General features: G+C 37.2%; 2 protein-coding genes across 3 annotated transcripts in view; one reads left to right on the forward strand and one right to left on the reverse strand.

Annotated features, from left to right (window-relative positions):
* LOC139935691 (neuronal membrane glycoprotein M6-b-like) overlaps positions 1 to 3,905 on the forward strand; it is a 43,765-nt gene extending 39,860 nt beyond the window's left edge. The window contains exon 7 of the mRNA XM_071930224.1: positions 458 to 3,905. Within this exon, the coding sequence (XP_071786325.1) occupies positions 458 to 625 (168 nt within the window). The 3' untranslated portion in view covers positions 626 to 3,905. The remainder of the gene's footprint in view (positions 1 to 457) is intronic.
* Positions 3,906 to 3,997: 92 nt separating this feature from the next.
* The window catches only part of LOC139935686 (centriole and centriolar satellite protein OFD1-like), a 28,322-nt gene continuing 13,551 nt past the window's right edge, over positions 3,998 to 18,768 (reverse strand). For both annotated transcript variants that reach the window (XM_071930216.1, XM_071930217.1), the window contains exons 16-25: positions 16,500 to 16,663; positions 15,552 to 15,715; positions 14,433 to 14,643; positions 13,980 to 14,130; positions 11,644 to 11,824; positions 10,942 to 11,189; positions 9,250 to 9,755; positions 7,372 to 7,545; positions 6,422 to 6,498; positions 3,998 to 6,153 (exon numbers count right to left, since the gene is read on the reverse strand). In XM_071930216.1, coding sequence (XP_071786317.1) covers positions 6,105 to 6,153; positions 6,422 to 6,498; positions 7,372 to 7,545; positions 9,250 to 9,755; positions 10,942 to 11,189; positions 11,644 to 11,824; positions 13,980 to 14,130; positions 14,433 to 14,643; positions 15,552 to 15,715; positions 16,500 to 16,663 — 1,925 coding nt within the window. In that variant the 3' untranslated portion in view covers positions 3,998 to 6,104. The remainder of the gene's footprint in view (positions 6,154 to 6,421; positions 6,499 to 7,371; positions 7,546 to 9,249; positions 9,756 to 10,941; positions 11,190 to 11,643; positions 11,825 to 13,979; positions 14,131 to 14,432; positions 14,644 to 15,551; positions 15,716 to 16,499; positions 16,664 to 18,768) is intronic.

Here is an 18,768-nt window from a genome sequence, read left to right on the forward strand (position 1 = left end):
TACTATAATGTTCTGCAAAATGTCAAACTTAGTATGAGTGCATTCACTCGGAAAGAACACTATTATTAAATATTAATGTTTTTTCTTGCAAAACAAAATAATCAAAGGGAGATAAGATCTTTTAATGGTGATAAACCAAAGCAAATAATCGTCACTTAAAGTTGCGTGATAACGAGGTGTAGAATTGATTATAAGCCATTTTATGATATAGTTAAAAAACGTTTAAAGATTATTTCAGCTAAACTGAAACAGACACAACAGCACATACAAACACCAAAAGAAAAAAAAAAAAAGAAAAAAAAGGCTTAAAAACAATTTTGAGCCCAAAACAAAATCCCTGAAATTCTGTTTTTAAATAACGATTTTTGGTATGTATAGTAAAGGAAATATATAAAAATAACATCAAAACTACTACTTATCATTTTTTTTTAACACTAATATTTGATTTGGTTTGCAGATTCACTTCTTGATGGCCCTATCCGCCAACCACACATACCAGAAGATGCTGTCCGGTGACCAACCCACTCGCACCAAGTACGGCAACGACTACCGCCGAGCTTACGGCGATGCCGACATACCCCTCCAAGAACCCCTCAACATTCACGACGAAAGCACACGATTCTGAAGCGAGGCTTGGAGACAAAGAATTGACGTGGTTCGCATGGCAACTGTCTCGTCTGGATCTGACAACTATTAGAAAAAGATACCTGGGTTCAATTAAAGTCAAGGTACCAGACTGAAGTAAAAGGGGAAATGTGTGTGAATGAAATTTAAGTGAGTTATTGATCAACGGGTTTTTAGACACTGAGCTCTGAAGTCAAAACTTTTATGGTGGGGTAGTTTTGATGGACGAGATGCCGTGAAGTTTTAAACTGTCGTGACAAGACGAATTGCCCAAAACCATCGCATCTAAGCCTTATAAAGATCTTTGATCTACTCCTTCATTTAGTAGTTTTGACGAGTTTTTCTCAATATTTTGAGAGAAACGGTCAAACATCGTCGTTCAATTTTTGGAGATGTAGTCTGGTCGATATAGGTATCATAGTAGAGAGTAGGATATAGTTGTACACAGAATGGTTAGTCAGTTAGATTTGATACTAAAGGTAAACATGCCATGTCAAATTTTGGTCTCCATACAAAAATAAACATCACTGAAAACATCACAAGTGAAAAAGAAAAAAGTAAAAAAAAAATAAACCGCCATGGCATTAGCGAAAAAGAAAAAATGCACAAGAGCTTTCAGTTTATAATTATAATTGATTAATGTTGTGTGTAGTTATATTGGAATATATGTATATTGGAATACTGTGTATGTTGGGACATAAGTCGCACAAAAAAAGTAAAAAGTAAAACAACAAATCAAGTGCCCTTTTATACGTCGATAAAATTCAGAAACAGGACAACTTGTACACGTGGAGCTAATGGGTAAATTGCCAAGCGTGCATCATGTTCAAAAAATAAAACAACAACACAAATTAAGCGATATTGCCTTAAATTACAGGCTACTGCAGAAAACATACGCTTGTAAACATACGCTACGAAGAAATCTTCAGTCAGTCATTGTTGTTGGATAGTTTCAGTATGCTGTCAATGAAAATGGTAATTATTGTGCACTCGTGTAGTCGGTTTTTACCTGAGATTTTCTAAGCTCTTTCACACATTATGGTAACAAAATGTTCAATGATAATATGTACACGTTGTCGTAGATGCATTTAACGTTTGCGTGTTGACTGCTTTTTTGGTTCTGTGCAATATGAAGTAGGGCCTAACCCTAAAACTAGCGGTGATGTTCTGTGAAAATAGCCGATATTTTCATGTTTTCGAAGTTTGTAAATTTTACCTATAATAGTTGTAGATAATGTAACCAAAGTATAGCGTATCGTGATATATAGCTCAGGTAGTGTTATAGTAAAGTATACCCGTAGTATATTTAAAGGTAATTTTGCAACGAAGTTCACGTACCATTCGCTTGTGCGTCATTTCATTCTTTGTACAGAATAATAACCACGGGTGTTTTCAAAACCGCGGAGTAAAACTCAGGTTCTTCATTTTAAAACGGCAGTTATTTTTGAATCCGTGTGCGCTTACCCACGTGGCTGATGATACTGCGGCATGGCGCCCCGAAACGGCGGTTTCGAAAACGCCCTTTTAGATGTTTAACGATTATTATTATTATAATGAGTGTCGTGCAATGATGGTGCTTGATCTATGTGTTGTTTAGTGGTGGTTTAAACAGTAGAGAATGGTTTGAAAATGTGGAATTTTACACTCTTTAAAAACTTCCGGGTCACTGAATTCTGGGCTGTGGGACCTGACCCATTCTGAATCAGGCTGACCCGCATGTGAATCAGGCTAACCTGCCAACAGAGTTTACAAAATCAGTACCCAACTCAGATTTTGGGGTCAGTCCCGAGTCATTTTGACACATATTTCAGGGTCATATTGACCCAGATATTGGTCAGGTCCTACGGGACCCGGGTCCGGTATCCCTGGTCAACTATTTTGACACGGGAGTTTTATTTTTCAGAGTGCAATCGCAGATAACAGAAGGGCTTGTTTGTTTACACCATCAAAAACGTGTAGGCATTCACAATTATTCAGACATTTTTATAAATTGTCACGTTTTTTATTTGTACTATTTCACACTCTTTCTTTGAATCAATTATTTATTAATAAGAGATACATTTATGATTTTCTTATACAACTATTGGGAAGGTTGTTTTTGTTCATGGGCCAAAACCTTTCCAAATTTTTCACAAGTATAAAACAAACCCAAATCATAATTCAAAGACCCCCCCCCCTACAAAACACATAAAAGGAGACCCCCTCCCCCAACAAACAGCCAAACAAAGGAATACAAAAAAGACAAGGAAAAAAGACAAGCTCTCGACACGTTTTATCAACAATTCAATTCGTAGATTTTGTACAAAAAGTGGGCTTATAACAACTTTGCTAAATTTCGTCTTTTCAATCACCTTTAAAAAAGTTCAGGCTTAAAACATAAATATTGGTCATCTTTGACAGCTGCAACACTGTCTATGAGTGCCTTCGAAGACCGGAAGTTGCAAAAATACACACACTTTTGTAGGTATATTTTTCGGTTTTCTACGGCACTGAATTTTAGAGGGGAAGGGGTGAAAATCGGCTGAGAAGTTGTACTTCTGATGACTCTATTTTGTTCAATTTAAATTAACTATAGACTCATTCATTGAAATTAAATACAAACAACCGTTTCAAATATCAAACCCCCTTCGGCTGCACCCTTTAAAAACGTAAAAATTTTATGACATAAACGCTGCATAATCAAATAAATCTGTCATAAATGGTTTGTTTTTGTCGATGTTTAATTCTTTTTAACTTAGTTTATTTATTTTATAATTATGTATGAACTTGTATATTTTTGTTTAACTGAAATAGACAATTCGTGCCAGAATGTTTTAAAGCCAATAAAGGGAAGGAACATCATTCATCAATTATATATATTTAAAAAAAAAAATGTTTTGTCAGAAAATCATTATAAATGATTTGTCTGATGTGGTCAACAAACACAGAATGTGCCATGTGCCAAGGTTTTTATTTTTGAAGCGTACAAAACAAAAATTGTATTTGTTTTATTTTCCTCTCACTGTTATGTAATGAGTAAATCGAAAATAAAATTAGGAAAGTCACGCAATGTTCATTATTCAAGCTGTAAGAGTATAATGGTCTTTATTAAGACACAGTAATGCTGTTCCTTCCCTTAAAATATTGAAACAAAAATCATCTCTTCTACCATAGACTTACTCTATGCTTCTACCAAGTGGTGTAGCCAGACGGGTGTCGGGGATCGCTCTCCGGTCGGGTGGAGGGGTGGGTGGGGATATGGTTTTTACGACACTATACTTTGTAAGATAAGGTGGGATGCATCTAGGGGACACTGCAAATTAGGAGTGGGGCACAAACCCCCAAGCCCAAGGGTGCATCTGGGGGGGGGGGGGGCACTTGGGAACTGTTGGTGGGGTTGAGGGTGGGGCACACAACACAAGGCTCCTACATGGCAACGCCCCCCCCCACCGCTGCTGCTGCTGGTGGAAGAGTTTGAACACAACCTACATCGAAACCTTTCAGTTAAAACGAGGCCAATTGTAATTTATTTCACTGTACATTATAATATGACAAAGCATGTCAGAGTTATGTTTATACTAAATTATACCTTGCTTTTTATATAATTTACATTTATACTTGAACAAACAAAACATGTTTCCTTATCTCTGTATATGTACAATTAAATGTAATAAATAAGAGGAAAAGATTACAAGTTTGTCTCTTGAAATGTGAACACGTGAGTCATGTGACATCCCTAAACTTAAAAGCACTGGACACTTTTTGGTAACGACTCAAAACAAATAGTTAGCATAAACATTTACTTGGAGACAAGCTATGGATAGCTGTTGATGTATAGTATAAAATATTTTGAGAAACGGCTCTCTCTGGAGTACATAGTTTTTGGGAAAGAGATACATAATAGTACATGTAAAGTTCGAATTCAAATATTTGAATTTGAAAAAAACTTCATGCCTAATGTCTTTTTCAAGCATCTGAAAGCACACAGTTTGTGCAACAAGGGTGTTTTTTCTTTCATTATTTATTTACTTGATTTTCTTTAAATTTTCACAGATTTGTTATTTTATGCATATATGTTGGGATACACCAAGTAAGAAGACTGGTTGACAGTTACCAAAGGTGTCCACTGCCTATACAAACAACCCCAATTTAGAGGCTTCATTAGCTGCTGTTCCAAGGACAGCTACAGAAATACAACAGAAAATTGGAGTTACCGACAGCATAGGGACGGCAAAACAGGCTGAATGGAGGTGGGCTGGACTTACTTCCCAAGAACACACACAGATGAAAATTAAGACTAATGGAGTGGCAACCAAGGACGGGTAACAAGAGAAGAGGCAAACAAAGAAGACGGAGGGATGATATTAGATCTTATGAAGGAACAGTAGGGACAAGGAACATCAAGGAATAGAGAGATGAATGAGGTTTTATGAGGTCTACATCTTGAGTAAACACAGCCCCGAAGGCACTGGACATGTTTTGTAACTACTCAAAGTATTCGTAAGCATAAACATGTACCTGGTAACAGGCAATAGAGAGCTGTTGATAGTATAAAACATTGTGAGAAACGGCTCCCTCTGAAAAAAACGTAGTTTTTGAGAAAGAGGTAATTTCTCACAAAAATATTTGTGAATCTGCTTCAGTCCTGAAGCCTCTCTCAGGTATCTAAACATTATGGATTTCTTTTATTATGTACAACACGATGACCAAGTGAGTAAAAAGGTTCACAGATGTCACAGATTTGTTGTTTTATGCATATTCTGGAAACACCAAATGTGTCCAGTGCCTTTAATAATGATAAAGACTATAAAGCGAGGTACAATGCAACAACACTAAATACTGATAACATCAACAAATTTACAAATAAATAGTTACAAGTGGAAAGGACAGACAAACAGACCATTTTTGTCGTAAAAGTGAACATTTTTGACAAAATGACAGAGTGGGTAAAAATAGTATAGGTTTTTCTCGGTCAATTTCCAATTTAATTTTCATGCAGTCGAATTAAAGCTATTTTGCCCCAAAATGAAATTGAATGACTAAACGCACGCCTCAAAAAAACTCCTGCAAATTATTATGCAGCTTCAATGAATTGTTTAATTGAATGATTATTTTGTTAAATCGAATGACGTAAAAGTACATTTTGACAAGTCTTAAAAAGAAATTGAATGACCCTTTTCAGTAGCATTCGATTTCGTGCAAAATAGAACAGGCTGGTGGTTAAATTGGCTGCGCATTTTCCGAAATTGACCGAAAAAACCTATAATAAATGAATAAATAGTTGTATTAAATATTCTCGGGAAAAACACATCAAATTCTTATATCACACACAAAAGATATTCAACACGCTGGCAATAGCAACAGTCAAAATTGGCAACTAAAGAGGGTACATGTTGTAGAAGCACCAATTTTCCAGGTGGAATTATATCTACATATACAATATGTAATAGTTGTACACTTGTTTTTTAAAAACAAAGTCAACAGATTAGATTTTGCCAAGTCTACCAGTCATCAAATGGATCCTCAGTATTGTCAGAAACTTGTCCCAAACTGGAAATAGAAAGAACAAAAAAATAGATAAATGAAAACAATAAAATAAAAAAAATATATAAATAAATAAATAAATAAATAAATGTCAAGGTCAAAATCACCGATGTTCTCTAATAATCTTCAAGTTTTCTGAAGATAAATTATTTCTAAAACGTAAAAGGTGATGCATGGTCAAATGCAAAAAAAAAAAGTAGTAATAAAAATATAAAAAAATAATAATAATAAAAAAATAAATATATATATATAATATATATCAAATTTTGCTCACCTGTTGGGTTCAACTTCAGCTTCTATTTCAAAAGCAAAGTTAGATCCACTTTCTGACTTCGGGCTGTGGTATGAAACCTAAAATATAAAAATCAACATATCTTTTAGGAGCCGGTCAAAGTTGTCCATATTTTCCCAGTTGTCATACCTTAAGTACCACAAGGATAAATGTAAGAAAAATGATTGATATATTATATACAGTATTATTATTTGTTACTTCAAAACATAGTTAGTGGCCTGACGTTTTGACCCAAGCAGAGGACACCTGTTTGTGTTGACATTTAGCCTTCGAGACAGACTCTGCTGGGGTCGAAACGTCAGGTAAATACCTTGGTTTTTTGCATCCTTTTGGTTGTCATTTTGCACTCAGAAAATTTTACATATTTGTTATTTTCTTCTAATCCACTTCTTAAAAAAACATTATACTAAGAAGATGACAAAAGCAAAAATGTTGAGAGACCAATGTTGGGGAGAGAAACAGGTTTATACGGAAGCGTTAAAAAGAAGTCATAATAATAATTATGAATTAGCATAAGTAATAACTATGACTTAAATATCAAAATTAAGAATCAGCATACATCACAACATCATAACATGTGCTGTTTTCCCATGAAGTAGACATTTTAGTCAGTTGAAACTCTCACTAGAGACTTTTATCATATCTTTGTTGATAATTCTGCCTACAAATCAGTATTAAGTTGAAAAAAAAACAATCTATGACCCAGATCGCAATTTCATGAAAATTTAGAATCAGCATACATCATAACATCATAACATGTGCTGTTTTCCCATGAAGTAGACATTTTAGTCAGTTGAAACTCTCACTAGTGACTTTTATCATATCTTTCTTGATAATTCTGCCTACAAATCAGCATTAAGTTGACAAAAAACAATCTATGACCCAGATCGCAATTTCATGAAGGGAACAAACAAGCCAAACAAGTTACTTACCGGTTTCTGTGGAGTGTCTTGTTTCTGTTTCTTTTCTTGAACCATCTTCATATATTTCTGCATCACTGGATCAATAGTAACACTCTCATCTTTGCTTTCTTCAACTGGAGGTTCTTCTTTCTCAGGAGCTTGTTTCTCTTCTTCTTTGACATTGGGCGGTTCTTGTTGGTCTTGCTGTTTTTGGAACACAAAATAGCAGCAACAGAAAGGAAGATATTAGTAAATTGTCACAACTTACAACACCAAGTAGTAAACCTACTACATGTAGATAGCTCAGTTGGTAGAGCACCAGGGGCCAATTTCATAGAGCTGATTGAGCTGAACAAAATGCTTTAAACATTTGCTGATAAGCAAAAACAAGCAGGATACCAGCCACAGATAAGGCTGGTAACCTTAATCTTGGGAGCATAATTTTGTTAAATGCTTAGCTAATTGTTGTGCCTAAGCAGCCTTATGAAAATGGGCCATGGTTGAAGGATCATATATTACTTTGCTTATAAAATAAATACAACATCATCAAACTAAAGATCACATTAAACTTTTAAAACACCAAACAAATTATTCCTGGTCATCTTACTACTTGCTATTCTAAAACAACTTGTTTCTTATAATATGTACTTAACACATAATTGCACAGAATAAAATGTCACATAAAATATTATGATTTATCACAGAATTTCAAATAATGCTAAACAAAATTAGTTTTGGCTATCATGTGCTTTGTGGAAAATAAAGTAAAACATTTAATTTCTCAAATGATCCAACAAATAGTGTTCAGGTAGTACACATACAATATAAAGAGAAAACCACAGAAAAGTTCTAAAACTATTTCGTTGACGATCACAACCACTTAAAATATAAATATCAAACAATATATTGCAGGGAAAAATAAATATATATATTACACACAATATCACATCAAACGTTCAGCAAAACAAAGGCTCTTACATGAACATCAAAAACAAATAAATAATGTGGAAATTAATACATCACTTATAGGAATTATGAAGAAATCAGAAATCTGTGTGCAGAAAAACCTAAAACTGTACAGGTTCACTTAAAAACACCAGTGAAACTGTAAACAGATTCAGCCATAATGAAACCATTACAAAGTAATGAATATATTCGGAAGAAAAACATCATCACGTTAAGCTCAGCAAAAGACTTAACCCTGCGACTAGTAAGGCGGCAGTAGCGGAAGGCACATCTCTGTGTTATTATCATAGCTCGGTCAAATACGGTCATACTACCAAGTAATCATATGTAGAACCCCCCGACCCCCCCCTCCCTTCCCCTTTGAGATAGTTTAGTCATCCATGGGGTTGACGTCACTGACAGGTCACCAAGACCCTTTGAAGTTTGCAACGACTGACAAACAGGTTTTATATGAAACCCCAAAGTCACGTTTTAAGGCACTGGGCACTAACGGTAATCACTCAAAAATAATTTTTAGCATAAAACTTACTGGTAATGGTATTAACAATTAATGGAGAGCTGTTGATGGTATGAAACATTGTGAGAAATGGCTCAGATGAAGTACATGTAACATAGTTTTTGAAAAAGAAGTAATTTCTCACTAAAGTATTTGAATTTGATTTTGAGACCCCAGAATTAGATTTTGAGGTTTCGAAAGCAAGCATCTGAAAGCACACAACTTCGTGTAACAAGGGTGTTTTTTCTTTCATTATTATCTCGCAACTTCAAAGACCAATTGAGTTCAAATTTTCACAGGTTTGTTTTTGTGTGTATATGTTCAGATACACCAAGTGAGAAGACTGGTCTTTGACATTTACCAAAGGTGTCACGTGTCTTTTAAAAGCAATGACTGACAACCGGGTTTTGAATGGTACCCCTATCTCATATTTAAGATGTCCTTACCTGTTTCTGTAATTGCATCAACATTGCATTTTCTCTTTCCCTAGCTTCGTCTTCCTTTTTCTGGCGTTCTTCGTTTTGTTTCCTTCGTTTTTCTTCCCACTCCCTCTGTAACCTATCCTCTTCTTCATTCTGTAGCCTTTCCTCTTCTGCCTTCTGTAGCCTAGCCTTCTCTTCATTCTGCAGCCTTTGGTCTTCTGCCTTCTGTAGCCTAGCCTTCTCTTCATTCTGTAGCCTTACATCTTCTTCTCTCTGTTGCCTTGCCTTCCCTTCCTTCTGTTGCCTCTCTCCCACTTCCTTCTGAAGCCTTTCTGTTTCTTCCTTCTGCAGTCTATCCCTCCCTTCCTTCTGTTGCCTAGCCTTATCTTCATTCTGTATCCTTTCCTTCTCGTCCTGCTGTTGTCTAAAATCTTCTTCCATCTGTTGTCTGGCCGTCTCTTCATTCTGCAGCCTAGCATTCTCTTCCATCCTCATCATATATTCCTCCTCACTTAAGTCTTGCTCAGCTCCTTGTGCAAAAAAATATTATTTACTTGAACAGTTGAATATAGTACTGCTTGAATAGGAGGTACACCTTAGGTAATTAATCCAAAATTGACTGACCATAAAAACTTACTTAGTAAGAAGCACTGTGGCTGTTGATTATATATTTATTTCTCATTTCTTTGTATTGTTCATTTTTGATTGCTTGTAGTTATTGTTGTAAAGCGTTGTGGTACCTTTTTTGTGTAAGAACGCTATATAAATGCTTAGATTATTATTATTATTATAATTTGCTTAAAAAACAATGCCCTTCAAAGGGATATCGTTTACAAGAGGGGGATTCAAAAACATTTCAATCTGAGCTCAGATTGTGTGTTCCAATTACGGATTGTACTTCCTATGTAGACATAACCGCTCCAGATTTTCAGCGACATTTGGATCAGGGGGAACCACACTCTCGATGAAAAACATGGGCCATACAAGCTCCAAAAATGCCCATGACCAACTAGCCTAAACCACGCATACAACACCCTCAAGATAACCAAGCATGGGTTTAAAAGGCAGTTGAGCATTGGATATAGTTGCCAGTCTAACAAAGCTCCTAGCTCAGGAGTGAAACCAAACTCACACAATGTGTCAGTAACATCTACATGTTTTTTGGATTGAAAAAAAAAAAACACCCTGACAAAATTGACAAGAGCGGGAATTGAACCTGTTTCCTATGTATAAAATGTACGATGCTCTGCCAACTGAGATGCCTAGCCATTATGTTGATTATATCTCCCTAACAATTGTTGTTAGTATCTATGTTTGGGGTGCCAGTAAGAAGCCATTCAGCCTGTAACAGTTTTGTGGTTTATTGATTGACAATTTGATCTTTATTCACAAATCAAAGATTTACTTCTAAACTTCTCACCATAAATTCATCAGGGACCAAAAACTGTAGGTCCGTCGTGTTGTGCAATGAATAGTTATAGTCGGTGGCAGGATGGTCGGGTGATGGAAATCTTGATGCATGATCATAAAAAGACACAGGTTTTAAGCCTCAGCGATGATTATAAACTGCGTTTTTTTTAAATATCAAACGTCAAGATTTCCATCTCCCGACCATCGTGTGTCTGACTATAAACCCGCCTTTAGAAGAGCCGGTTTGGTCTCTATACTTCTTCCTCTTCTTCTTATATTTCTTCTCCTTCTTATTGTTATACATACCTTCTTGGACAGCATCCGCAGGCTTATCAATCAACTGAGTTATACTCTCGCTATCAGCGAATCTTTCTTTAGTTGTAAAGACATAGTTAGTCGCTGGCGGTAGGATGGAGGCGAGGGTCTCACTGCGCCGCGGTCGCCGATTCGAGACCATCGTCGGCGATTCAAAATGATTTGAGAGGTCCATGGTTTGATGAGGGGAACTTCTCCTTGAACTTGAACCTGCCGGAGAATAATTCCCCTTCAGACCCCTGTTGAAAAATAAAATATGTTCAGACACTAATTACAAGGGCCTAATTTTACAGAATTGCTTACAGGGACACGTTGCCTTGGATTGGGCAGGTTGGTCAGTGTGAACTAACACGGCACGCCAAAAATGGCAGACCGTGTTAGTTTGCAAAGTAAAAATGAAAACCACACAATTTCGAGGCATATTTTGTGTGGATCTTTATAGTACTTTGAAAACATCTTTCTAACCATATGCACTTTATAATACTTTAATGAAACTTAAACTTAAATAACCTGCCAGATCCAAGGCATCGTGTCCCTTTAATCACAAAAAGTAGCTAAGCATAACATAAACGTAAAATGAGTAGGCCTCATAATTCAAACGTAGTCCAACATACCTTGCAGGAAAATACTGTATGAGCGCTATATAAGAAGCAACTTTTATTATTATTTATGAATCTTACAGATATAACCTACATCCTCAAGGGGTCGGTTTCTTCATGTCCGCCTTGACCATCTGTTGAATTAGTCTGTATCGATAACCTCTGGAATTCAGCCAGCTCATCCACTGGACGAAAGTTCCTCTGGCTCTTAGTTCCATCAATAATAGGTGACGGCTGCACGTCTTGGTTTTTGATTGATCCCTTGTCGGTACTCACTGTAAATCACAACATGGGATATTTAGAATCAAGTAAGACAATATTTCCTTCATGAAGGTTAATTTTTATTTATACACACATACTAATCTTTTCCATGTTATCTTCATTGATATTTAAGTAGGATTTGAAACTTTGCATGGTGGAAATACGATATGGAAAGGTTTTGCGGTAACACCATGGAAGGACTATCTCTAAATGAGTTGGGGTGGTTCTGAAAAGAACCGTTGGTTTCAACTTGACGTTTCAGTCAGTATGCTCTAATCCTCTTCTGGAGAAAAATTAATAAATTCTCCAGAAATTTGAGAAATAGTTTTTCTCCAGAAGATAACGTCGAGTTGAAACCAACGGTTCTTTTCAGAACCACCCAAACCCTCAGGCATGCAATTCTTCTGCCTTTCCGCGGATTTCCGCGTTAAAAACAAAAATGATCTGCCCAAAAAATAAAAAACCGTGGTGAATCCGCTGTTTTATTGTTTTTTCAACAACCTCAAAAACAATCACGCGATCTCAAATACAATGCATTGTGTAACGCATTGTAGATCTGGCCTATGCCCACTGCATTAATAGCTTAGTGTACGGTCGAAAAAACAGTGGAACGCACCCAGTATTGAGTGGTATGGTTTGCAAGAAGAAAATCAACTACATGTACAGCGCGCAGGCAAGGACAAGTTACACTCACTGACCATTGAAAGGTGTCAAAGCATCAGGAATTGGTTAAGTTGAGAAAAACTAACTTTCATTTCCCAAGTAAGTAAGAAATTTGCATAAAATTATTCCCCCCCCCCACCAAAAAAAAAAAAATAAAAATAAAATCTGATTTAAATAACGGTAATATTGTTTTCATCGGGGCGCAGTTGCATTTTCTAGGGTACCATTATGGATCTCTCTCATGTCCCTGGCGTTTTGGCTGCCTTGCTCTGCGCATGCATTGTTTTTTTGTGCCTTCGAAAATCTCCCCCCTTTTTTTTCTCATCGGGAAATTGCATGCCTGATTAATATATAGTGTTCACAATCGAAATCCCATTCACAACATCACGCAAGGAGTCTATATTGTTTAAATCCTACAAAAAAATAGAAATACAATAAAACCAAGCTATTAAAAATTTAAACCAAAATGTGGTAGCGTTTTTGAAATATCGCCAAAAATTGGGAGCGGTTATGTACATGCAGGAAGAATAATCCATAATTGAAAACACACAATCTGAGGAATACTGTTTGGGAATGAAATGTTTCTTACTTTGAATTGTTCTTTAATCTCTCTCTAAAACCATGATCCTTTGAAGGGAATTTCACAACAAGCTGTGTATTATCAACAGCTAACCAAGTAAAATTTTACGGTCATTAATTTGTTGAGTAATTACCAAAGGTACATCCTCCCACCAAGTTTGAAGTAAGATTTAGTTTTTGGTTAAAAAAAAAAAAAATTCCAAACCCAAACCTATACTATATTTTGAAAAAAAAAAACCAAAAATTATAATGCAGAAGTCAAAATGTTTTGCAACAACAACAAAAACCAAATATCTCTGTGGGCACTAACGCAGCGAAACAAAAAAAAGAAACATGTCACCAACTACATGTAATCAAAATTTTCATTACAAGAGATGAGACACAGACTCAAATAGTCCTCATTGGAATTTGAAGACGTTTGCCAATCCGGGCAGATGGTCTACCAGAAGAACTATGAGGCACAGCGGTATACTCCCCTAGGTTTCCCTAAGAGCCACATTTTCATTACCATAATTAAAGACGCTGGACACTATTGGTAATTGTCAAAGACTAGTCTTCTCTCTTAGTGTATCTCAACATACATAAAATAACAAACCTGTAAAAATTTGAGCTCAGTCGGTCGCGAAGTTCCGAGATAATAATGAAAGAAAAAACACCCTTGTCACACGCAATTGTGTGCTTTCATCAGATGCTTGATTTCGAAACCTCAAATTCTAAATCTGAGGTCTCGAAATCAAATTCGTGGAAAATTACTTCAGAGGGAGCCGTTTCTCACAGTGTATTATACTATCAACAGCTCCCCATTACTCGTTACCAAGTAGGGTTTTATGCTAATAATCCATTTGAGTAAATGACCAATAGTGTACACTGCCTTTAATTACCATAATACATTAGAAACAGGCGACACTAAGAAGCCAAAGCGCCTACCTTGTTTACTGAGCATAGAAAGACTTGCCGACTCCCTTGCAGCGGGTTTCCTGTCTGCTCTATATTGGCTGGATCTTTTGACGGGGCTTACAGGTAAGGCTGACATGTCGCTTGTACGGAGCTGGAAATTCTGATAGTTATGCTCAAGAGACTAACAACAAGAAAGAAAAAAAAGGAATAAAATTACAATTTTGCACAAACAGAATTTGAAATTGAGGACCTTCTATGAGGGATAAACACTCCTGCTGAGTGTTTTCGCGACCCTAACCAAAAACAAGAGTTTTGAGTTGTTTATAAATAATAATAATAATATTCAAAACTTATATTGCGCCACTTACATACAAAATGATCAAAGGCGCAGAACACATGTTAAAAAGCACAGAGTGGAAGAAAAAAGACAAAGAAAAAAGACTGGTCACCAGGCCACTGCCCTTTTTTTTAACTTAACCATACCTCCGCCTCTCTCTCAAGCTGTTGAAATCTCGCCTTTGTTTCCTCCAGAAACGCTAATGAGGTATTCGGGGACACCTTAGACTGATCATCATCGGCGATCATGATTGGTTGACTGCCTCTCTCATCAGCCAATAGTATCTGTTGTTCTAAATCTGCTTGGTGAAGCAGACTGTCATTGTAAGCACCGTCTGGTTCAAGAGCATCATAAGGTCTGGAAAGAGACAATGAAAATAAGAGTCGGAGATAACAAGCTTGGCGCAGATTTGTCAGAGGAATCCATAGCCACAATTATAAGGAAAGATACCATAAGAGTCACCTGTGAAAGCAACAACAGTCACTGTATTTTCATTATGAACATAACATCCACCCATAGCGAGGTGACAGAGAGTACATGTACCAATATTAATAAAATTAATAATTTGAGGGGCTAATCATCCTTACTGGCAGTTAAGAGCTCAATTGCAAAGGACGCAGCTACAACAAGTTCGAGAAGCAGGCATGCAAGGGAACCTTTGGCTGCCAGCCACATTAACCCATTATGACCACGGAGCACAGACAAGATCGAAAGTGTTTGATTTTTCCCGAGGGAGGAAAACCGGATGGTCTGGAAAACCCTCGTGGCACAGCAGAAAACCAAAGCACAACTCAACTCACATATGGCCCTGGCAGGAATCGAACTGGGGTCACCTTGGTGAGAGGCGGGCGCTTTACGCACAAGCCAACCATGCCACTCACAATGGCATCCCTAGTTACCAAATAAGTACCCCACCTTTAAGTATCTGGACTAGGTACTTTTATATTACACGCGGTAGAGTGGAAAAAAAGTCAAAAACATCATGAGTATTTTTTTACTGCAAGGTATGCGGAGCTATGCTTACGTCAAACGTAATTCACAAGATGGCAGCGATTTTGGCTTGTGCGCATGCGTACTCCACGTTACTAGGCATTCTACGCTTACATGTACGCAGCTAGTGCAGAAATTCAGCGCTGCACTTGCACGTAAGCGAAGAATGGTGATCGTAAGCGCAGAATTTGGCGGTAAGCAGAGCCATGAAATTGGGCCCTGGTCTTTTACATTGCAGGAAAATAGTTTTAAAAAAACACTGGCACAGTAATTACCTTTGAGGACTTGTCCTTGGAGCTGGTTTACGGTATATCTCATTACTCAAAGCCATTTGAGTCTGTCTCAAGATGTTTCTAAGATCAGCAATCTGATTGTTCATTTCCTTCATCTGATTTCCTTGCTCTTCTAATCTTCTCCTAAGTTCAGTGCTTCGTTCCACCTGTAACCCAAAGAGTTTTTCAAACGTTATTTGATTTCACAAATGCTTTTGTCATGAGATGACCTCAGTCTTCTCGGTCATCTAAGATCCCAAGCGGAAGTCTCAGTTACTGCTTTTCTTGGGTTATCCTTGGTTATCTTGAGAAAGTGTTCTTTTGGTTTATTCTACTAAGTTTATGATTTCCAATACATTCCAGTCTCGTCTGCGTTGCAACTCTTCTCAATCTCAGTCGTACAGGGCCATTTGTTCACTTTCAATTGCTTTTTTTTTAAACATACAAAAATTATCTGAAAAATAAAATTGTCTGTCGGGAAGTTATGTCCTGTGGCAAACAGTCGTCTTATATAAAAGTAATAATAATAATAGCAATAATTTGGGAGGCTAATCATCCTTACTCACAGCTAAGAGCTTAATTGTGAAGGACGCTGCTACAACGTGTTCGAGAAGCAGACATGTAAGGGCGCCTTTGGCAGCCAGCCACATCACTCCATTATGACCACGGAGCACAGCCAGAGATCAAAGGTGTTAGATTTTTCCCGAGGGAAGAAAACCGGATGGTCTGGAAAACCCTCGTGGCACAGCAGAGAACCAACGCACAACTCAACTCACATACGGCCCTGGTATCCAACCAGGGTCACTTTGGTGAGAGGCGAGCGCTTTAAGCACAAGCCAACCATGCCCCCCACCCCCCCCCCCCCCCCTCTCGTTTTGGGTACAATAATTTTGAAGCCAGAGGTCGTGTTCGGTATAGCCAGTTGCTCAGTATTGTGGTGTTCTACTGTACCTCTTCCTTTGCCGTTGACCGGTACTGCGCCTCCTTGTGCTGGAATAAGTTCCTCTCCTGCTCCAGTTGGTTTTGAACTCGATGAAGCTCTGCTTGTAGCGTCACAACCTGGGGAGAAGGTTGTGTCATCTTTTCTGACACACCTCTTATTGTTTCCTCGTAACCTGAAATGATGCAAGGCAGCCAACTTGGTTAATGATTTTCAAGAATACTAAAAAAAAAATATAAAAAAAATGAATGGAATTTTAATAATAAAAATAAAAATAAAAATAATATAACATCAAAGTCTTATACAGCGCACGTATCTGCCAACAAAGTATATACAAACTTTAAAAAAAGATGGGTTATTGCAATGATGAATTCTGAGACCCTAGGGTTTACAAGTTGCTATGGCGCATTTTAGCAGCAACAGCCAGGAACACCAAGGCGAACCCCTTCTCTTTTTGATAAGTGCAATGGGTTCTTTTACATGCGTTACACAACACATGGGACCAACGGCTTTACGTCCCATCCGAAGGATAAAGCAATGGTTAAAGACAGTGGACACTATTGGTAATTGTCAAAGACTGGTCTTCACAGTTGGTGTATCTCAACATATGCATAAAATAAAAAACCTGTGAAAATTTGAGCTCAATCGGTTGTCGAAGTTGAGAGATAATAATGAACAAATAAAAACCACCCTTGTCACACAAAGTTGTGTGCTTTCTGATGCTTGATTTTGAGACCTCAAATTCTAAACTTGAGGTCTTGAAATCAAATTCGTGGAAAATTACTTCTTTCTCGAAAACTTAGTCACTTCAGAGGGAGCTGTTTATCAACCTCTAACCATTACTCGTAATCAAGGTTTTATGATGATAATTATTTTGAGTAATTACCAATAGTGTCCACTGCCTTTAAGTGTTTTGCTGAAGGACACAAGTGTCACAGCTGGGGATTCAAACCCACACTCTGCTGATCAGAAACACCAGAGTTTGAATTTGGAACTCTTAACCGCTCGGCCACGACACTTCCACAGCGAAATCAAAAATAGGGGCCATCAAGAATAGTCAATGGTAATTTGACCCACCCACCTACCCCACATTTTGATATTTAATTAATATTGCATGGCTTCATAATATAATATTTACACTGAAGAACAAAGTAATGCCTCAAATGAATCAGATATTTCAGATCAAAATCTCCAGCGTCAGTAGTTTTCAATGGCCTTTCCTGGCTCAGACAAACAACTTTGTAGTTTAGTCAGGAATGTTGAAAATTTTGCCAGCCTGGCCAGCTTTTGAAAGCATTGACTATTCTGAACGCCCTAACTTTCAAATTATACACTTCTAAAATTAGACATCCTGGGCAACTTCTGATTCATCTGAGGCATTGCTTTGGTCTTCAGTGTATAGATTATGAAGCAATTTAAAACAATTTTGGAAAAAGGAAACAAACAAAAAACGTTAATAAATGTTAATGTGGACTATTTTGAATGACCCCTTATGGAGCTCTGTAGAGTGCCTATTTCTATTGACTGCAGCATGGCGTAAAGTAAACACAGACTACCATGGTAAGCAGAGCCATGAAATTGGCACATGCTCAAGAACATGGGGGGGGGGTCGAGGGTTTGAATCCCACCAGAGTTGCAGGCCTGTGGTTTTTTCCCCCACAGCAATCAGCAAGCAGTGAATATACAGTGTTAATGATTGGCGGCATATTGCGCCACGGCACCTTGTAAACCATAACCTGGTGCTATGTAAAGGAATAAATTGGTCTCATACTTCAATAAAGTAGACCTCGTAGGAAAACACTGAATGCTATAAAGCGCCTTCAGCATTACTGAGATACAGATATGACCCCAATATAAGAAGCCACGATTATTATTTTGTATCAAACATCAGTAAAAAAACAAAATAATACTCCTGCACATCAAATATGTTTAAATCAGATAATATAATAGCCACTAAATTCAGCCACTAAACCTACCTGTATTTCACTGAATGAATTCCAAATGAACAGGAGCCACACCTAAGATTGTGCCAACTTATCTCAACACACACTTCAACTAACCAGCACAAACGCTACTGTAAGGTAGCATATTGCAGTTACATATTCGCATCTTACTGCGTAACCTTCAAAATGATTTGCAAATTGTCATCCAACCAGCCCAACTGTTTCCCAGCCCAACCACTCAAACTCAATGGTTTCTTGGTGCAGTGCATGTAGTGTTTCTTTGGCTTGCCTACTTCAATAACCAAATTACAGCGTTTGATAATGAGATGAAATCTCT

Source organism: Asterias amurensis, chromosome 4, assembly GCF_032118995.1.
Source record: "Asterias amurensis chromosome 4, ASM3211899v1".
NCBI lineage: Eukaryota > Metazoa > Echinodermata > Asteroidea > Forcipulatida > Asteriidae > Asterias > Asterias amurensis.